The sequence below is a fragment of the Neltuma alba genome, unplaced genomic scaffold (assembly GCF_004799145.2).
Source record: "Neltuma alba isolate B1F8T4 unplaced genomic scaffold, ASM479914v2 tig00012230_pilon, whole genome shotgun sequence".
Taxonomy (NCBI): domain Eukaryota; kingdom Viridiplantae; phylum Streptophyta; class Magnoliopsida; order Fabales; family Fabaceae; genus Neltuma; species Neltuma alba.
Genome location: NW_021636760.1, coordinates 15,529 through 36,426, shown reverse-complemented (window position 1 = coordinate 36,426; position 20,898 = coordinate 15,529). Strand labels below are relative to the sequence as shown.

General features: G+C 38.0%; 2 protein-coding genes and 1 pseudogene across 7 annotated transcripts; 2 read left to right on the top strand and 1 right to left on the bottom strand.

Moving 5' to 3' along the window:
- Positions 1–1,704: 1,704 nt before the first annotated feature.
- Positions 1,705–2,224, top strand: LOC114725173 (protein P21-like; annotated as a pseudogene).
- A 3,124-nt stretch (positions 2,225–5,348) lies between these two features.
- LOC114725175 (elicitor-responsive protein 3-like) lies at positions 5,349–7,540 on the top strand. Its single transcript, XM_028911656.1, has 5 exons — positions 5,349–5,558; positions 5,652–5,717; positions 5,953–6,079; positions 6,993–7,107; positions 7,288–7,540. The coding sequence occupies exons 1-5, from the start codon at positions 5,492–5,494 to the stop codon at positions 7,354–7,356; spliced, it is 444 nt and encodes a 147-aa protein (XP_028767489.1). The 5' UTR covers positions 5,349–5,491; the 3' UTR covers positions 7,357–7,540.
- A 1,518-nt stretch (positions 7,541–9,058) lies between these two features.
- On the bottom strand, positions 9,059–20,735 carry LOC114725177 (uncharacterized). 6 transcript variants are annotated; one of them, XM_028911661.1, is made up of 8 exons: positions 18,817–20,399; positions 17,790–17,928; positions 13,990–14,221; positions 13,806–13,913; positions 13,024–13,152; positions 12,355–12,418; positions 12,035–12,217; positions 9,059–11,948 (listed from the first exon to the last, which is right to left on the bottom strand). In XM_028911661.1, the coding sequence occupies exons 3-8, from the start codon at positions 14,065–14,067 to the stop codon at positions 9,349–9,351; spliced, it is 3,162 nt and encodes a 1,053-aa protein (XP_028767494.1). In that variant the 5' UTR covers positions 14,068–14,221; positions 17,790–17,928; positions 18,817–20,399; the 3' UTR covers positions 9,059–9,348. The 6 variants fall into 6 exon arrangements, with proteins under 6 accessions (XP_028767494.1, XP_028767492.1, XP_028767497.1 ...); XM_028911659.1 differs by lacking the exons at positions 17,790–17,928; positions 18,817–20,399 and adding an exon at positions 20,562–20,735; XM_028911664.1 differs by lacking the exons at positions 17,790–17,928; positions 18,817–20,399 and adding an exon at positions 20,562–20,735 and having other exon boundaries at positions 12,035–12,181.
- Positions 20,736–20,898: the final 163 nt, after the last annotated feature.

The following is a 20,898-nucleotide window of genomic DNA, read 5'->3' as shown; positions in this document are numbered from 1 at the left end:
TCAATAGTTTGAGAATCATATGACTTCACACTCTTGTTTGATGTGTCTTTGAGTACTCTTATTTCTGAACTGCCAGATGCAGGAAGTGTATGCTCCGTTTCCTTCCCAACTGGTAGGCAAAGCTGTGTTTCTGAACTCATCACAGTTTCAAGCTCCTGCTGTTGCTCCACGGGAACAGTTTGGGTTTCAAATAATTTCACACTCTCATTCAATTCTTCGATTGTTTGGGTTTCAAATAGCTTCTCACTCTCATTCACTGTCAGTTTCAAGCTTCTGCTGCTGATACTTGGGAAAATTTTGGACTTCATATGACGTTTCACTCTTGTTCAATGATTCACCAAGCACATTTGATTTTAACAAATTGTTAGATGCATCAAGAGTAAGCTCTATTTCTTTGCCAGCACTAACTAGTTGAGAAACTCCATTTTTCAAAAACACAGTTGCAGTTGATTTATCTTTGCATGACTTCCTAGTGGCATATTCTGCAGCTCTTAAAGCAGGCATTATCTCAGGCTCATGGCCGGAAATTCTCCTTGACAACCGGCGAGGCAATTTAAGCTCTTTCTTGCTCTTCAATTTTTTTGGATTTACCTGCACATTTGTGTCACTGCTGCTTTCTTTTGCACCATCAAACAACATGGCTTCGGTAGCCAGATTAGGCTCATTACCAATCGAATTCTCAATGGGTAACTCACCTGTGAGAGTCTTAGTTGCAAATTCCAAGCATGGGTCAGACCGAGGATGTTGGGAAGCAATGGGCTGATCAGGTTCTGATTTCTCATGACCTATTTCTTCTTTGCCATACTTTTCTGGTTGCTCATGGGTAATGGCTGGAATTCTAGATCTTAAGTTTTTATTTGATTTCTTAATGGCATATTTATGTAGGTAGAAGCATTATCTGCGAGATCAACAGCCAAATACTACATTGAGTCTACCTCTAGACCTTCTGCTCTTATATTCAGGAGCTCTTTTGCAGACTATGGAGTTGGTCATCACCTCTGGTTCCAATCCGGCAAGTCGCTTTGAAGCCCGCCGACGTGGATTGCAATGATCTTTCCTATTATTATATCTGTTCAAGTTAACATGAATTTCAGAGGCATCAGGCAGTTTGTCTTCTTTCACGACATTAGCTTCAGAAGCCAAACTTTGATGCCTATGAGAAACATCCCAAGCAGATAATACACATTTGATGTTCTTCATTTCAACCTTAAGGTTTTGTGCACTGGAATTCTGAGACTGAGAATACTCAAGTTTGACTTCTTTGTAATCTATTTTCTCTGTTACTGGCTGGTATGGTTGACCTCTGTAAACTAGTTCGACAACAGGATTGCCGTTTTTGTTCAGTAACTCTTCACATGGTTTCCTCTAGCTTTCGTCCCTCAGTGTTTCTCCTCCACATCCCAGAGAAAAGATAAAAAGAAAAAAAAATTATAACCACATTTTCATGAAGAGAAGAACTTAAAATTTGTGACATCTATCTAGACGACGTGCGTAAAGATCAGCATTCGAACAAGTTCTACGAATATTGTGTCTTTTCTTGCAATCTTTTAAGAAACTTCACATATTTATTCCTCAGTGTAATCAAATTTGCGTCATCATGATTCACAAGATATCACGCGGAGAATGAACATTGATTCAAAAAAGCTACACACTATGCGTTTCTTGTGTTTAACTTCTAATCATTTCTCATGTAAGTTTGAGTCTATGATCGATATATGCGCACTCGCGCGTACATCCCCAGACGTGGCTGCCGGCACCATTGGGGCTCGCATATGGGCCCAAACCAAGTGCGACTTCAACGGGTCGGGTCCTGGACACTGTGAAACTGGTGATTGCGGACGTTTGCTCCAATGCAAAGCCTACGGATGGCGGCCGGACACACTTGCAGAAGTTGCCCTTAACCAATACAATAATTTGGACTTCTATGATATCTCATTGGCTGACGGTTTCAATGTTCCCATGGAATTCAGTCCGACATCTAATGGGTACAAACGTGCCATCCGATGTATTGCCGACATTTCGGACAGTGCCCTAGCCAGTTGAAAACTCAAGGCGGCTGCAATAATCTCTGCATTGTGTTTAAGACAGATTAGTACTGTTGCAACTTTAGAAGCTGTGGACCCACTAATTACTCTAAATTCCTTAAGGATAGGTGCCCTGATGCTTAAGCTACCCTAAAGATGGTGCTACCAGCACTTTCGCTTGCCCAGGGGGAACCAACTAAGGTTGTGTTGTGCCCTTAAACCGGTATTAATTAGTCGTAGCTAGTTTTCTTGCCCTCCATTAACTTCGAATAAAAGACTTTGCAACCAGACGTGTTTAATTGTCTTTATTGAAATTATAATAATAAATTCTCAACCCACACACACACACACTACCTCCTGTTTTTAATATGACAACTTATTGTGGAACCAGATGCAAACTATGATGCTCCCAAAAAATGTACTCAAGGAACTAGAGAAGATTAGTCGCCACTTCTTGTGGAACCAAGATCAAGAGAGCAAAAAGATGCACCTATGGGATCAAATCAGACGGTGCAAGGAAAAAAGAGGACTTGGCATCAAGGATCTGCAGAACCAAAATACAGCCTTCATCGTGAAACTTTGATGGGGCCTTCTTACCAAGCCTGAAACCTTATGGGTGAGATGTTTTAAAGGGAAATATGGCTGTGGTGATGAAATCTATCCAAATGTATGTAAGAAACAGAATTCTTCAAGAGTTTAGCATAGCATTACATCAATTTGGGACAAATTTTATAAAGGAATTGGACGAACCATTAAAGATGGGAAGACAACCAGCTTCTGGTGGGACCTTTGGTCCCCTTTTGATGAGCCTCCCATACACTATGCTGAACACAACCTCCATAACTTGGACCCTTGTGATAAGGTGAAAGACTTTGTACTTCCCAATGGTATGTGGAATGTCGATAAGTGGAGAAAATTCTTACCCCCTGGATCACCAACACCCTTGCCAAACTACACACCCCTTCAGGTAGTGAAGAAGACAGATTTACCTGGAGAACTGCCTCAAATGGTAACTTTAGTATTCGGGCAGCCTACAAATTTGCCTCTGCACAAGTGGAACATTCAGTGACGGTCCCTTGGAGAAAAGTGTGGAAACTCCTTGTACCAGAGAAAGTTAAATTCTTCTTTTGACAAGTCTTTCATGATAGACTCCCCACAAACGCACTTAGAGCTAAGAGAGGTTTAACAAATAGTACAGAGTGCCCTTTTGAGTGTCTAAGAGAGGAAAACACTTTACACATCCTTCGTGACTGTGAGGTAGCCAGAAATGTGAGGATTGAAATTATTAATCCTAACCATCTTGTTAGTTTCTTTTGCTCTGATTTGCAGGTATGGCTCAGGAGATGCATGTCCCATAACTCGAGAAATGCACGATTCGGCAAGTGGATATGGACTCGTGTGTTTTGTATGGTCTGCTGGCTTATTTGGAAAAATAGATGTAGGGGAGTCATGGAAAATATGAGACACCAAGCGAAGGAAATTATCCACAATGGATTAGCTCACCTGATGGAATCTACTATCTATGGACAGCTAAAGCACCAGGTCTTCAAACTCGATGAATTGGATGACTACCATTGGAAACCACCACCAGAGGGATATGTTCGACTGGATACAGATGGATCAGTTAACAACAACAAAGAGGCTGCTTGTGGAGGACTAATTAGAGATGCTACAGGCCAATGGATCTTTGGATTTCAGCGTCAACTGGGATTCATGCAACCCACGGTAGCAGAAATTCTAGCTCTACTTAGTGGACTCCAAATTTGCCGACAGCAGAAGCTAAACAAGATAATTGCCTACACTAATTCAATGGAAGCATTCAATCCAATCTACAAAGATGGATGGCACGGACACCCTCTTAGACCAAAAATCAATGAGATCAGAGACCTTCTTTGACTAGGAGATCAAATTGCATTATGTACCATGTGAAGCCCTTAAATGTGCAGACTTCCTTGCCAAAGATGCTCAATACCTGAGAAGTAATTTGCAACTTTTGTCGAATGCGCACCCAAGATGTCTCTCACTCGTGGGAGATGATATTTCCCAGCAACTCACTCCTGGAGTCCTTTCTGAAATTCAGAAGTTGTCTTAACTTGTCTGTTTGTATTCGGAAAAAAAAAAAAAGACAACTTATTGGACTTTTATTTTAATTTTAAATATAAAACTTCAATCCGTTTTGTTTATCATATTTATTCATTTTTTTAAGGTTGTCCTTGTAATAATGATAGTTTTAGCTAATATATTTTATTAGTAATAATATTTTAGGAAAGACAATACTTATTTATCATAAATAACTAATTTAACTAATTTTTTTAATCTACTCAAATTAATCAACTAGTTTTTATATTAAAGACTAGAGGTACTATATATATTATGTCTCCTTATCCGTTACGTTAATAAATTCTGAACCTATATAATTGTCATATATATATATATATATATATATTTGTCTTCTTATCCGTTATTCCCTTCAAAGATATAACATCATAAGTTTGAATAAATTATTTTTTAATGATTCAATTTTGAGCAAATTTTTTATCTAGAATTCCAGTTGATTGTTGCTGCATATGCAGGAGTCAGCCAGTTATGATGTATTGAACAAGATTACATTGAGAAAATAAGTGAGAATTGTTAATCAACCTAGTCCAGCGTCAACCTCTAATAACATTTGTTTTTAACTTGAAAATGGAGACAATTGTTAATTGTTTCTCTTTTTTCTGTGGGTCAGCTTTCTCAACAGCATAATTATATTCATTAATCATGATGTGAAGGCCACTTAACGAAGATAGTGCGTTAATAATCATGACTAATCTTTTGTCGTCTGTATATTATTGAGATAATCTTCATCAGTGGTCTTAAGTTTATCTAAATAAAGATGTGGACGTAAACGAGAGAGGAAATAGGTTGTATGATCTAAGATTCGTGTCCAAAACGAGCATAGAAGAACTCTAAAACCGAGAGATTTCCTGCGTTTTGTGTTTGCACTTAATGAATTCTCAATACCTTTATTATTACTTGGATTTTTGGAGATGAATACGAACGATTGATAGGGAAAAACTCTTTTTGGGAAAAAAATACAGAACAGATAGCAAAAACAGATTTTTTTTTTTGGTTACAGCAAAAACAGTATTTTTGCCTGAAGATGAACTGCCCAAAAAGGTGATTGAATTAAAGCCCAAATACGGCCCACAAGGCTCAATCATATGACAGAGTGGATTGTGAAAGACGCCACGCGGTTCCTTAATCAGGTCTTGATTCTTTTTAACGATAACTTGACTGTATAAGACCGCCCAGATCGTCATGTGATTTCGGTATTAAATAATAATAATAATAATTGGCAACTATAGTTGGCGTTTCTTTTTAAGGGAACGGTTTTGGGCAGGCGAAATAGATCTCTGCGATTCATTCCTCTCGGATTCTCTACTTTTCGATTCATTCTCTTTGCGATCCAATCATCATCGAATAAGATGCCTCACGGAACCCTTGAAGTCCTTCTGGTTAGTGCCAAGAGTCTTGAGAATACCGATTTTCTCAGTGAGTTTCTCTCCATCCGTCCATCCTTCTTCCGCATCCTTTCCTTTTTGTTTCCTAAATTTCATCTCAATATCTTCACATGCTTTTGAACAGACAACATGGATCCCTATGTGATCCTCACCTGTCGCACTCAGGAGCAGAAAAGCAGCGTAGCATCAGGTACGGCATCTTATTTGAATTCAATGACTCAGTGGACCGCCGTCAGTGTTATAACTGGTCGGCCTCAGATCCTAATAGAAACGTCTAGCATGATCGAAAACATATGGTTTGCTAGTGAAATGATCGCCAACATGCTCATTTCCAAACTGTATCAAAGGTCTCTGTTTCTGTTGAATTAGTCAAAACAGAACATGTTAGCACGCATTTTACAGTGGTGATTAAATTGTGAAAGCAGGTAAAGGATCTGATCCGGAGTGGAATGAAACTTTCGTTTTCAACTTGACCGGTGACGTTTCGGAACTCGTATTGAAGATATTGGACAGTGATGCTGGCACGGATGATGATTTCGTAGGAGAAGCAACGTGAGTTTTGCATTTTTTTTTTTTTTAATTTTTAGCTTTTGATCTTGTTCTTCTGGTTAACATCAAGTCATGGCGTCGTTTAGGGTTCACTGACCTGTAGAATCGTTGAGCATTTCATCCCACTATCGCAGTTCTCTCGAGTCTTGACCTTTATGAAACTCTGCGAGAGATGCATTCCAGCTATTTGACATCTGTTGATGGGGGTAAGGTGGTGCTTGGGTTGAATTATTTCCCCTCGTCAAAAAATGTCCAAATAAATCAGGATTTTTTAAAAGAAGATGTACAAGATAAAAGAGAGAGTCTGATGAATCTCCGTGAAAAAGTGAACAGGAAAGTAGGAAGCCGTGGTTATCCTAAAAAAAGATAATTAATTTTTGGTGACGAATAAAAATCAATAGATAATAAAGTGGAGCATAAATATACTTTGTATTGGTATTTTAAAGAGGAGTTTGGCAAATCTCAAAAAACACTTTAAAAAAGTGCTTTTACGATACAGTTTTTTTTGCATATTTTCTTTTTATATTATAAAATCACTTCTAAGAAAAACTAATCCAAACAGTTTTTAATTACGGACAAACGAGTCTTAATTAGTTATAAATCAAGACATTAATATATAATTGCTATTATTATTATAACGGAATGTTGCAATCAAACGGCGGATAGTACAAAAGGAGTATTTGGATAATATTGGTTGATGGTATCATAATTTTGTGCGGAGCTCACTTGTGGTGTAGAGACAACTGTGAAGGTGGGGGCAAAAGGTAATAAATGTCATGACGCTAGGTGCTGGACGATGACAATCACAAGGGGTTGAAAAGTATATGTATAATTTACCAGGGGGATGTGATGAATTCCTTTTTTGGGAACGAATCATTGTAATTCCTAAAGTAGTCAAATTGATGATTCTTTCCAGCATCCCGCTAGATGCTTTGTTCACTGAAGGAAGCATCCCACCTACGGCGTACAACGTTGTCAAGGATGAGGAGTATCACGGGGAGATTAAACTCGGCCTCACTTTTACCCCTGAGGTAATTCTCTTTCCTTTAGCTTCCATTTGCTCCACATTTTCCCCCAACAAAATCATGGTAATTATCGGCAACAATTTTCTGCCCTTCTCATTGCATTTAAAACTAAAGTCGAAAAACTCTTCCGTTGGTAACACTGGTTTCTCTTTGTCTCTCTCTCTTCCCCTTTGTTTTTAATCTCAGGCGCGCAGCAGTGAATATGTGGAAGAGGAAAACTTAGGCGGATGGCAGCAATCTAGCAGAGACTTTTAAATACGGGGGTGGCGCGTTTGGAGATCCTAAATCCATTAGTCGCTTAAGGAGCTACATGCTTTGTTTCCAAGATTGCAAATTACGTCCGTGTTTATTGTTCCTCCTTCGTTTGGTTGGATTTTTGTCTTTAGCTGCCTACAACTTTCGTTCTCTGATCATTAATAATAATGGCTACCTTTTATAATACCATGCTTACAAGATCTACGTAGCACAAAAGCATCATGATTCATCGTATCAAACAGCTTTTATCTGTAAACCTGCAGAAAAACTCAAGTGTTGGGACTACCCGCAACTTGAACGACCAAACTTCATTCAGCCACTTAAGTAATAGGATACGCTCCTTAATAAAAAGAATACTTAACTAATCTGAATACATTAAAAAAAAAAATAGTCTAATTAGTTTATTTATAATAAATGAGTTAATTTCTATTAAGTACTATTCTTAATTATGACTACTATTGGTTGAAAACCTTCTCAACACATGCATTAAAAAGGATTCTTTAAGATCAAAGGTAGTTTTTATTTTATGCTAAAGTATAGATTTGGTCCTTTAAGTTTATATTAAATTTTATTTTAGTCCTTTAAGTTTATAAAGTTTATTTTTAGTCTTTTGATTTTAACACCGTTAAGATGCTTACTCTACAATTAAATGCTGATAAATCAGGCTGAAATTTTAATTACTTAATATAATGATTTTTATATTTTAAAATTAAAATAAAAACAAAAAAGGGTCTTTTCCTCTGTGACAGATCACAATGGCGTTTCCTCCCCTCCAGCCTTCATTTTGATATATCATACACAGCCCTTAATCAGCAACGTCCGAGTTGGTTGTCATAAAGATTGGAAGAGGCCCTACTAATCTCAATCAAGAATCGTCCAAGGGTTGTGGAAGCTGTTTTCAATTATGTTCTAAAGATAACTGATCTTTTTGGTAATTTATGGGCTGTAGTAGATACAAGCATATTTTTATCTGCAATTAGTATGTCATTAGGATTTATATTATGGCATTGGACTTTGTTATCGCTTGAGGTATAAAAAGAAATGATGGTTACTGCAACACGATTGGCCTCCAAAGAGAGATATAGAACTCAAGGGGCTATAAAACAAACGTTATTTTATGATTATTCAACTCCGTTCTAGGCTCAGGAAGACATTCCGCCGCCGTTAAGGAGGAGGAGGAAAAATAAGAAGCTGATGAAGTGTTGGATTAAGGCTGAAAAGAAGAGCTTACGGAGGCCATCCAGTAGCGAGAAATGGCAAGAGGGGCAATTAGAGAATGTGGAGGGGTCGCCGTTGTTGCAGAGAAGACTTTTTTGGTCTTTAATTTTAAAATATAAAAATCATTATATTAAATAATTAAAATTTAAACATGTTTTATTGGCATTGAATTGCTGAGTTAGTATTTGTCATTAGTAAAAGTTAATGATATTAAGATTGAAACACTAAAAGCACAATTTATAAAATTAAAGGACTAAGATAAAACTTGATATAAACTAAAAAGAACAAATTTATACTTTAACCTTTATTTGACTTTTTGACCAAAAAACCTTTATTTTATTTTATTTTGTGCCTTCGGTGCGCAAATACGAAATAGGTGGCTGAATCAGTTTACCATCCAATCGGTTTATAATTTCAAATTTCAACATAGACTGAAACGTAATTCAAATCAGTTAGGTTCTAGGCCAAAAAGAAACTAACTACAGATCGAACAGCTGTTGCACTATCATGCGTCCCTGCTTTGTTTAATACATAAAACATTTTTTTTGTGTGGATATACTTAATATATGGAGCTTCAAGACATACAAAATAGAATATCTAGTTGAAACATACCTGTTCAGGAAATAAAAGTCCCTACTATGTTACAAGAACTACATCAAGATGAGCAATGACAATTCATAGATGGCCAACAATGAATCTTAGTTATTCAGGGGCTACACAAACTTCCTTTCTTTCTTGGTTCTTTTTTTTTTTTCCTTTTTTTTTGGGAGGAAGTTACCTTGAAATTTTCCTATTGCAATGAGAATGGTATTTCTGAGGATCAACCTCTGCGCCAAGGCTAGTTTGTGGCTGCTGCTCTGCAATGGACCTCTCCTCCATATTGCAGTAGGATGATATATCACTTTGAGAAAAGCTGGTAGGTCCAAAATCTGGCAACGATGAGTAACTGTCCCTCTGGCCACTCCATATGGCAGTTTCCTCCAAGCATCCTTGAGTTGGTAAATCTTCCTCTATTGTTATGGCACCTGTTAGAGTCTTGAATGCAAATTCCAGACTTGGGTCTGACCAAGAATCCATAAATGGATAACGAAACTGAGCCTCAGGCTTCTCATGGCTCATGATTTCAGTTTCAAGTTGTGGTTGCTCAGATGGAACAGCTTCAACATCAAGAACTTGAGGGATTTTCTTCGGTAGCTCTTCATGGATAACTGTGCTTCCAGTAATTCTTTGATGCAGAAGTTTTGTTGTATTCACGTCTTCCATACAAAGGGGCTCTCCTTCGTTCAAATTCCTAGTTAAATCAGCTTCATCACCACAAGACACCCTATTTTGGCAAAATGTGGAGCCGGTCCTCAATTGAGTTTGTTTAGGCATCGTGAGTTTATCATTTTCAGATTGGTTCAAGTTATCATGACTTCCTTCTCTGGGACTCTTTACCACGCCGTCAAGCAATTCCTTGTCTGTTTGGTCATTGTTATCAGTAGTCATAACTGGCAAAACGTTGGCAGCATCATCCACTGGTAATGTACCTGTTAGGGTCTTGATTGCGAATTCTAGGCAAGGATCTGACCAAAACTGCTCATAGGCTAAGCACGTTTGTGGCTCTGACATCGAACCACCAAGCTTCTGCTGTTGCTCATTGGCAACAGTTTGGTCTTCACATAACAATTCTTCAATAGTTTGAGATTCATATGACTTCACACTCCTGTTTGATGTGTCTTTAAGCACTTCTGTTTTTGAACTGGCACTTGCACGAAGTGTACGCTCAGTTTCTTCCCCATCTGCTAAGCAAAGCTGTGCTTCTGAACTCATCACAGTTTCAAGCTCTTGCTGTTGCTCCGTGGGAATATTTAGGGTTTCAAATAATTTCACACTCTCATTCAATTCATCAACCGTTTGGGTTTCATATAGCTCCTCACTCCTGTCCGATGTTTCTTTAAGTGTTCTTGTTTCCAAGCTGTCAGTTTCAAGCTTCTGCTGCTGATACTCTGGAAAATTTTGGACTTCATATGACGTTTCACTCTTGTTCAATGATTCACCAAGCACATTTGATTTTAACAAATTGTTAGATGCATCAAGAGTAAGCTCTATTTCTTTGCCAGCACCAACTAGCTGAGAAACTCCATTTTTCAAAAACACAGTTGCAGTTGATTTATCTTGGCATGACTTCCTAGTAGCATATTCTACAGCTCTTAAAGCAGGCATTACCTCAGGCTTATGGCCAGCAAGTCTCCTTGACAACCGACGAGGCAATTTAAGCTTTTCCTTGCTCTTCAATTTCTTTGAATTCACCTGCACATTTCTCTCACTGCTGCTTTCTTTAGCACCGTCAAACAACATGGCATCAGTAGCCAGATTAGGTCCATCACCAATCGAATTCTCAACGGGTAACTCGCCAGTAAGAGTCTTCATTGCAAATTCCAAGCATGGGTCAGACCGAGAGTATTGGGAAGCAATGGACTGCTGAGGTTCTGATTTCTCATAATCTATTTCTTCATTTCCATGCTTTTCTGGTTGCTCATGGGTAATGGGTAGAATTTCAGGAGATTTTAAGTTTTTATTTGATGCCTCCCTATTTAATGGCATATTTATATAGGTAGAAGCATTATCTGCACGATCAACAGTCAACCCGCCCTCAGTTTGCCGCAAAGCTGCATTGATTCTACCTTTAGGCCTTCTACTCTTATATTCAGGAGCTCTTTTGCAGACTATCGAGTTGGTCGTCACCTCTGGTTCTAATCCAGCAAGTCGCTTTGAAGCCCGCCGACATGGATTGCAATGATCTTTCCTATCACTATATTTGTTCAAGTTAACATGAATTTCAGAGGTATCACTTTTTCCAATCTGATCGACAGGCAATGTGTCTTCTTTCATGACATTAGCATCAGAAGCCAATCTTTGATCCCTATGAGAAACATCCCTAGCAGGTAATTCACATGTGATGTTCTTCATTTCAACCTTGAGACTTTGTGCACTGGAATCCTGAAACTCAGAACATTCAAGTTCTACCTCTTTGTCATCTATTTTTTCTGTTACTAGCTGGTATGGTTGATCTCTGTAAGCTAGTTCAACATCAGGATTGCTGTTTTTGTTCAGTAACTCTTCACATGGTTTTTGCTTCTGAGATGATTTGTTTTTCAAGTCAACGCCTATAGGGATCACACTTTTCCTAAAGTTTCTCCTTGAAACTCGACGAGCCGGTTCGTGGGTCACTGTGCTGGTTAACTGGTCAGCTTTGCCAGTGAGTTGTCTCAAATTTTGTTGGGGCACATTCAACTCTTTCTTGTTTTTGGATATGCTTGTGTGAAAAGGGTTCCCTTCATCAGTCTTCTCCACTCCACTCATAAAATAATTCTTCTCATGCACATCATTAGCTGCAGGAATCAAGTAATTTCCAGTTTCAGTACAGAATGTCTTTTCTACTGATTTTAAGGTGGAAACTTTGGCAGTACCATGCTACCTGGATTAGATTGTTTAATTTCAGAATTGTTTTCAGCTGACTCCTTGGGCAAATGCATCTTGCCCACAGAGTCAGAAGTTAAAACAGGAGAAACCATAAATTCGGCAGACACCTTCATATTTTGCCCTTCTTTTGAGCTGCAAGCACCTGACAATTCTAAGACACCGTCAGAAACTTCTTTGCCTGCAGCAGCATGCATGAAATAGAAAGGAATGGGTTTTAGATGCACATGGCATATTTTTCATCACTCTGAGTTAGGATTAACATGTGGCACAGTTAGTCAATTAGCTTTGAAAAAAAAGTGACTTCTGACTTCTCACCGGCAGAAAGCTGCTGTTTGATTGCAGAATGCTTCACTTTCTGTCTTTTGGGGGCAGATGACTCCTATATTAACAAAAGCAAGACAAGAATTCTAAAGTCATTCTTGATGCAATTATCTGTATGAAGAAGTTATATTCATTGGATTATTGCTCAAGCAAGCAGTGTCATATAAATCTCTTGAATTTAGACAGACAAGTCATACCAATAAAAATGGATAGTAAGAGGTATTCTGCAAGGAAGCATGATAAAGTTGACAAGAGAAGGGAGACTTTTTTAAGGAAGTTCCAAACTTCATATGTTTGAATTTGATATGATAAAATAACCAGATAATGGACAAATACAAAAACCAAGTATGTCCACATCCACCCACCCACCTCACCACACACACACACACACACTCTACCCCCTGCACAAGGACTAGCTAGGACTATGCATGCACAATCCATTTTTCAACCACAAGAAAAAGAGACATAACCAAAGTACAGAAAACTCTTTGATATTACTTAAAAACAACGTGATTAGACTTCCAAGGTTGTGCAAAATTACATAACTATCAAGGATACATATTGCACAGTTCTGTGATGGACGACAAGAAGGAAGTGTAAGGCTGTAATTTCATACTAAAATCAAAATGCTAAGTCACAGAAGTTGGAGATGTGGGTACAAACATTGCTTGTAGATTGCTTAGCAGGGCATCCCTTCTTGAAAGTGCAGTTGCTGCCATCTATAGTTTCAAGATACCGTAATACCTCAGGTTTGGAGTAGAATTTGAATCTGTTCAATGGATCACTGAAGCACTGCAATAAGAACAGAGTATGTTATGAGATGCATGGTTAACGGGGAAAAATACTTAATAAAACATCACCAACATGTGAGCAATATCAACTTACAACAAATAAGTAGCAGTGAGAAGTCAAAAAGTTCTAAACAGAGATTAGAAATGTGTTGTGTAATTACTATGTCAGACTCTTAGTAGACTAGCAACTGGGCAAGAGAAAATATGATACTACCACGGAAAAGTGAGGAAATACTTAAGCACATCAATTAAAAAGAGAAGCCTTTAATATGAAAATAAACATAGTATATTATTAGATTATGGTCTCAAATGATGTATTCAAAAACCCAGCCCTAACCAATTTAGGACAAGAACAGATCATGAGTCAGCGACATAAAGGGAGAAAAAAGGTTGCAGTTGTATCATATGCTAAATCAGAAATTAAGTAAGGATCCATCGCTTCTTTATGCATATGTCTGGGTGATCATGCAATGCTTCTGCCATGCATGATATAAGCACTGAGCAGTTAGCTGGAGGTCTTTAAAGAATAGCATATGATTTCCAAAGTAAGACATGATAGAAAAGAATGAAGAAAATGGAATAACTAGAATGGCCAGGGATTAACAGCAACACTATCTGATATGCAAATCATAACTTCATAAAATTATCCAATACCTTATATATAGCTCCCTTGTGCACACCACTTTTTCGGGTTTTGAAACCCACGTTCCAGCCATCAGGTAACCATGCAGGATGTTCATTTCCTTTCTTTAAAATCTGAAACTTTCAAGCATCTAATGGTTTAGAAAAGCTGCAGAGCACATATTCATGAAAAACAGATTTCAAAATTTGCACTCACTTGTGAAGATTCTCTCCTTGTGCTCTTTCTGAACAATCTATTGGTTGCTTCAAACTTTTCAAGGTCATTTCTTCCCATTTTCAGCCAACAGGTGATGTTACATAAGAGTAAAATTTCGGCAGTTTCAAAGCTTGTAGAAACTGTAAGGCTTCAAAATTTCTTCCTTATTTCAATAATTTCTGATGATCTATCTTCTCTACTAAATTCGAGCTACCTGCCTTTTATCATTTTACTGATGATAAGACAAGACACGCAATGGCACATATTAGAAATCAATACTCAATCTTAGATCTTCAAGATTTACTGATGACTCATAGAAGGCAATAGAAGATGAAGATTAGCGAAGATTTAATCAAGAATATCCCAATGCACACTGAAGAGATCCAATCACAGTTTTTGGTTGAAATGTGTTACAAGACAAATACCATTAGGGACCGGGATTTGAGGTAATCAATGCAAATGAAAAGGGAAGGAGTAAAAGAGCATTTGGTGATGCCAATTTCCCCCACAAAATCCAAGACAAGCTAAAAAGTAAAAAACTGATTTTTATTCTTTTTTAAAGGTTTCTTTTTCCCCTTTTTAATCACCAAAAAAAAAAACCTGAATTCTATTGCAACACACGGATCACCATGTATCAGAGATAATGATTCAAATTATTTTTCTGTATTATTCCACAGCAGAACTGGTACATAAATAGGATCAGATTTCCTCACAACAAATTTGGAAATCTGATTACATTGAATAGAGCTAATGACAGGGAATCCCCATGATGAGGGACCGTGATTCTATGTGATTTAGAAAAGGAAATTTACAGATTTAAGGGATATGATTCTAACGACTAGTACTAGGGATTCAATTCTGACACTCCTCCTTAAGTTGGAGAATAGATATCTAGCATTCCTAGCTTGCTTTGAAACCCTTCAAATTGTACCCTTGCTAGTGGTTTAGTCATTATGTCTGCAATTTGGTTGGAAGACTTTATGCAGGATAGATTTATGATGCTAGCTTTCACTTTCTCTTTGATAAAGTTTCCGTCTATTTCCACATGCTTTGTTCTATCAGGGTAGACAAGGTTCCTAGTCATTTCAATACTTGCTTTGTTGTCACACCAAAGATAAAGAGGTCCTTCATAGGGTATTCTGAGTTCCTTAAGGAGCCTTGTGATCCAGATTCCTTCACATACTCCTAGGGCAATGGCTCTTAATTCTGATTCAGTGCTACTTCTAGATACTACAGACTACTTCTTGCTCCTCCATGTTACCAAGTTCCTCCATAAATATTTAAAGTATTTTGTAGTGGACCTTCTGTGCTCCACAGCTCTCTCATGGTTTGAATCTGTGTATATTTCTATGTTTCTTCTTCTATTCTTCTCAAAGAAGATTCCTTTTCCAGGATTAAGTTTTAGATAACTTAGGATTCTAAGGGCAGCTTCCATGTGCTCTTCTTGGGGTTGGTGCATGAATTGGCTCACCACTCCGACTATGTAGCTTATGTTAGGACGTGTGTGAGTCAAGTAGGTTAGCTTTCCCACCAATCTTTTGTACCTTTCTGAGTCAATTAGAGTACCGTTCGGTTTCACCTCCAAGTTGCATGTAGCTTCCATTGGTGTTTCACTAGGTTTTAATCTAAGCACTCCTGTCTCATGGAGGAGGTCAAGTGTAGACTTCCATTGGGATACATTAATCCCTTTCTTGGTTCTTGCCACTTCCATGCCTAGGAAATACCTCATTTGGCCGAGGTCTTTGACTTGAAATTCTACAGCCAATGCCTTTTTTAGCTGATCCACTATCTTATCATCATTTCTTGTGATCACAATATCATCAACTAAACAATAAGTACAATCACCAACCTTTTGTTGTGCTTTACAAATAGTGCGTGGTCTCCTTGTCCTTAAAGATATCCTAGTGGCTTTAGGACCTTTGCAAATCTGTCAAACCAGGCCCTGGGTGATTGTTTTAGTCCATATAGCGACTTTCTGAGCTTGCAGACTTCAGTGGCAGTTTCTATTCCTCCCACACCCTCGGGAATCTCCATGTAGACTTCATCCTCTAGATCTCTAGTGAGAAAGACATTTTTTATGGCTAGTTGATGTAGAGGCCAATTAGAGTTGGCTACAATAGACAATAGAACCTTGATTGTATTGAATTTGGCTACGGGGGCAAAAATCTCCTCATAATCAATCTCGTAGGTTTGAGTGTATCCCTTTGCAATGAGCCTTACTTTATATTTGTTGAGGCTACCATCAGGGTTGAACTTTAGAGTGAAGACCCATTTGCAACCTACCACTTTTTTTCCTGGAGGTAGTGTGGTGATGTCCCATGTTCTATTCTCTTTTAGGGCCTTGATCTCCTCTTCCACTACCTTTCTCCAATTTGGATTAGCCATGGCCTGTTGGAAGTTGTTTGATATCTTTACCTAAGCACTATTAGCAACAAAATTTTGCATTCTAGCAGAAAGGTTACCATATGACATAATCTTTGTATAGAATGTTGGGTATAAGATCTTACTCCTTTTCTTAAAGCAATGGGCTATCTCAAGTCTTCAGGATCCAATTCCGTGTTGGATTCATGGTCTTGCCTCGGAGTGGGTGAGTTTTCTATTTCATTTTATTTTCATAGTTGTTTTCAATATTAGACTTGTCTATTTCTTGATTTTCGATGTTCGCAAGGTTGTTGGGATTGTTGTTGGGTCTGGTTGGAGAGGTTTTAGATCTGGGTGCAAGTATTTTGTTATTCATTGAGTTTTTTGGTTCCTGATGTGGGTTTTTTGGTATGGGTATAGTTTCAGGTTTGTTTAGTGGGTTTTCTGGTGGAGCGAGTGTAATTTCATACCTGTTTTGCAGATGTTTATGTGGCGTGAGGGTAGTTTCAGCTTCAGGTGTGAGCTGAGTGTTGCTAGTTTCCTGAATTAGCCATTCTACATTTCCATAATTCTCCCCCTAAATGGGTAATTTAGGGTAATATGATTCTTCTTCATAGAAAACAACACTCTTGGTGATGTAAACATTTTTAGTGGTTAGAGAATAGCACTTATATCCCTTTTGTGTTGGAGAGTACCCAAAGAAAATGCACTTTTCTGCTCGACTCAAGTTTTCTTGCATTTTTATAAACAAATACTGTAACCCCAAAAACTTTAGGTGGTAGATTATTAACCAGAGGGGAGTTTCGACAGTTTACTAGTAATTTCTGGATAGGGGTTTTGAAATTCAGTACCTTGAGGGTACTCTATTCACAAGATATGTTGTTGTCAGCATTGCATCTCCCCAAAAAAAGCTTGCTACATTTTTCTCAATCATTATTACACAGGTCACTTCCAACAAGTGTTTATTCTTTCTTTCTGGTACCCCATTTTGTTGGGGACTGTAAATGCAGGATGTTTGATGATGTAGCCCTTGTTGATCAAGAAAATTTTTGAAGGACCCACTCATATATTTTTTTGCATTATCACTATGCAAAACTTTGATTGTGGTTTGAAATTAATTTTTTACAAACATAAAAACCCTTTTGAAAGTTTCAGAAACTTCATATTTTTCTTTCAGTAGGAAAACCCAAGTCATTCGCATGTGATCATCGATAAAATTAATAAACCAATGTGTGTTAGAGAGATTTTTAACCTTTCCAAGCCCCCAAATGTCGTTATGAATGAGAGTAAAGGGTGCAATAGGCTTGTAAGGTTGTTTGGGTAGGTGGGTCTAGTTTGTTTAGCATATTGACATGTATCACATCTTAGGAAATCTAGAGCGCTTATTGAAAAGTTCTAGAGACAAATGTTTCATGTAATTGAAGCTAGAGTGACCTAACCTATGGTGCCACAATAGATATCGTTGCTATGAGTATAGTAGTTAACCATTGCTTGTCTTATTTCCTTATTGTTCATGCTAAAATAGTAGAAGCCATCCCACTCTTTAGCCTTGCCAATCGTCTTCCCCGAAACTAGATCCTGAAATACACATTCCGTGTCATTGAATAAGATATGGCACTACTAGCTTTTAGCTAGTTTGCTTACAAAAATCAGACTGCATGTTAATTCTAGTACATAAAATACATTATGTATAATAAGATGCTCAAATAGTTCAATAGTTCCAAGCCCACATACTTGAGTAGTGATTCCATTTGCTACTCTTACTTTTAAATTTTCAAGACACTATTTAAGAGTTTTAAAAAGAGACTTATTACCAGTCATGTGGTCCGAAGTTCCAGAATCCACAATCCAAATATAATCACTAGTCACCATAGTATTAAGTGCAATTAAAGAGTTACCTAGCTTTACTAGATTGGTGGTAAGGAGACTGGTCTATTTTTCTAGAATTCACCTAAGCATTTGGATTTCCTCTAGGCTCGATTTTTCTCCCTCCTCTTTCTTTTCTGCATAGTAGCCTTTCTTTTTGTTCTTTGTTTATTGTCCAGGTTAGGTGGCTTTCCATGGAGCTTCCAACAAATGTCTTTGGTAAGACCCTTTTTGTGACAATGATCACACCGTTTTTCTATCTTTCTTTTTTGTTTAGTTGAGTTAGTTTCCCTTGTGGCTAGTGCAGAAGTCTCAATCGTGTAGTTGGTGTTTGTGTGAGTTGCTTTCTGCTCTCCTCACATTTGACCATGTTAAATGTTTTGAATAGAGAAGGAAGAGGCTTGAGGCCCATAATTCCGCCCTTAACATCCTCAAAGATATCGGTTAATCCCAACAGAAATTTATAAGTTCTTTCTATTTCAATAAGCTGTCTATAATATTGAGCATCCTGAAGACATTTCCAAGAATGTACCTCAAATAGATCCAGTTGTTGCCAGATTCTCATGAGAGTACTATAACACTGGGTGACAGTCATGGTACCTTGTTTAAGCTCCCTCAGCTGTTTCTTTAGTTGGTAGAGTGCAGCTTTGTTGTCAACCAAGGAGTAGGTTCATTTGGCAACATCCCATGTCTCCTTCGCTGTCCTAGCAAGTAGATATCCCTCATTGATTTCAAGTGTCATAGAGTTATATAACCAGGCCACTGGTTGTTTTCGGCGAACCATGTGTCAAATGTTGGGTCATCAGGTAGTGGCTGTTGTGCTTGACCGTTAATATATTTCCCTTTCTTCATCCTCTTAGGTACATTAGGACACTTTGTGACCATTGGAAATAATTGCCCCCATTCAGCTTAAGGGCTATCACCATTTGTTGATTTTCTACTGCAAAGGTGAACTCCAGCGCCATTGTGGAGCCAGTGGAGGCACCGGTTGCGGCAAAAGATGATGAATCCAGAGTGGCAGAGGTACTCAACTCACTAGATGGAGTAGAATCAGTCATCAGGGCTGACGGAATCGAGCCCTGGCTTGATCAATTTTGTGGCAGAGTTCCAAACAAGGGAGGGAAACCTTTGCCGTTCATTCTTTTCTCCATTGCTTTGATACCAAATTGAGATGATGATTCAAAAAATTTTCTGTATTATTCCATAGTAGAACTGGTACATAAATAGGATTAGATTTCCTCACAGCATATTTGGAAATCTGATTACATTGAATAGAGTTCATGACAGGGAATCCCCATGATTAGGTATCGTGATTCTAGGTGATTTAGAAAAGGAAATTTACAGATTTAAGGGATATGATTCTAACGGCTAGTACTAGGGATTCGATTCTAACACCATGATGCATGCTATACAAAATAAAAGTGATCAATTGTCTCAATCCTTAACAGAAGTGTTCCAGACTTCTATTTAAGAAGATCAACATCATGATGGATGGTGACCCAGGTTGTTGAACTCCTCATCCAGAACTTATAGCATTGGAGCTATGTCATGGATGAGAAACTAAATTGCTACAGCATAAGACTTGAAACTCATAATACCAAGGTACCACTATCACCCAAAGATCCATATTTCAGATTTATAAATGCTTTATATAACAAAACAAAAAATCATTCGCAAGCCCAGTTACATTTATGTTTGACCAAAATATAAATTTCACAATCGCAAACAAAACTTTATTTTCCCCCAACAAAACTAGATAAATTACGCCCGGAACGTCATTCAAGTTAAAAGTTTGCCTGCATGGTCGTTCGTCTCAGGACAGAAGATGAAGCCTTCTCTGTAGTTCTAACATCATACCGACGAAACATTATGTTTCGTCTTTCACAACTAATAGTACCATCTTCTACAACTTGAAGCCACCTAAAGGAGAGAGAGGCATCTGCACGCTATCTCCAGATAAATACCTTGAAATTTTAGAATACGTTGAAGGTCTCCAAAGAGAAGTCAAGGGGATATTCCTTTAAAAATTAACAAGAAAGATAACTTCCTTTGAGTCGTTGTTATAACTTCAATTAGCGCACGTATTAAAACATATGCTGCAATTCGTTCTTTCTAGACTAATTTCTTTTTCCCCCTTTCTTTCCCAAGATGATTGACTAATCATGAGTAAGAGGAGTTTCCTCGTCCATGCAAATGGGAAAAATAATAAACTGAAAATACATCAACTTCTAAGCGGATAAGTAAGCTTATAAAGCAGAGAGAAATCCTAACTCAGTTACTGACACCAAATTAGCACAGCTCGGCTATATGAGGAGGGAGATTTGACGCAAATGATAAAGCTTTACCCTAATTCTACACACGCAGGGCGCCGCCTGAGTTCCCAAGCGCCATTCCGCGGGATACCGATGAATTATCCAGAGATCGAACTCTAGATCTTCATCACATGCATTTCTGACACGCGGGGAGTTGAAAGATTGCTTCTTTTCCCTGTTCCTTGGTGAATATTACCATTTGAGCAAGGTGGACGAATATTATTGTTATTATTATTATTATTCAAACCAAAAACAATAAAGTGGCCGAATAAGGCCGGGAAGCCACGTGTTGAAAAGGGAAATGCCTCGTACGTTGGGGTTTCTGATAAGTTTGATTCCGGAAATGGGCTTTTGTCCTCTAATGTTACGC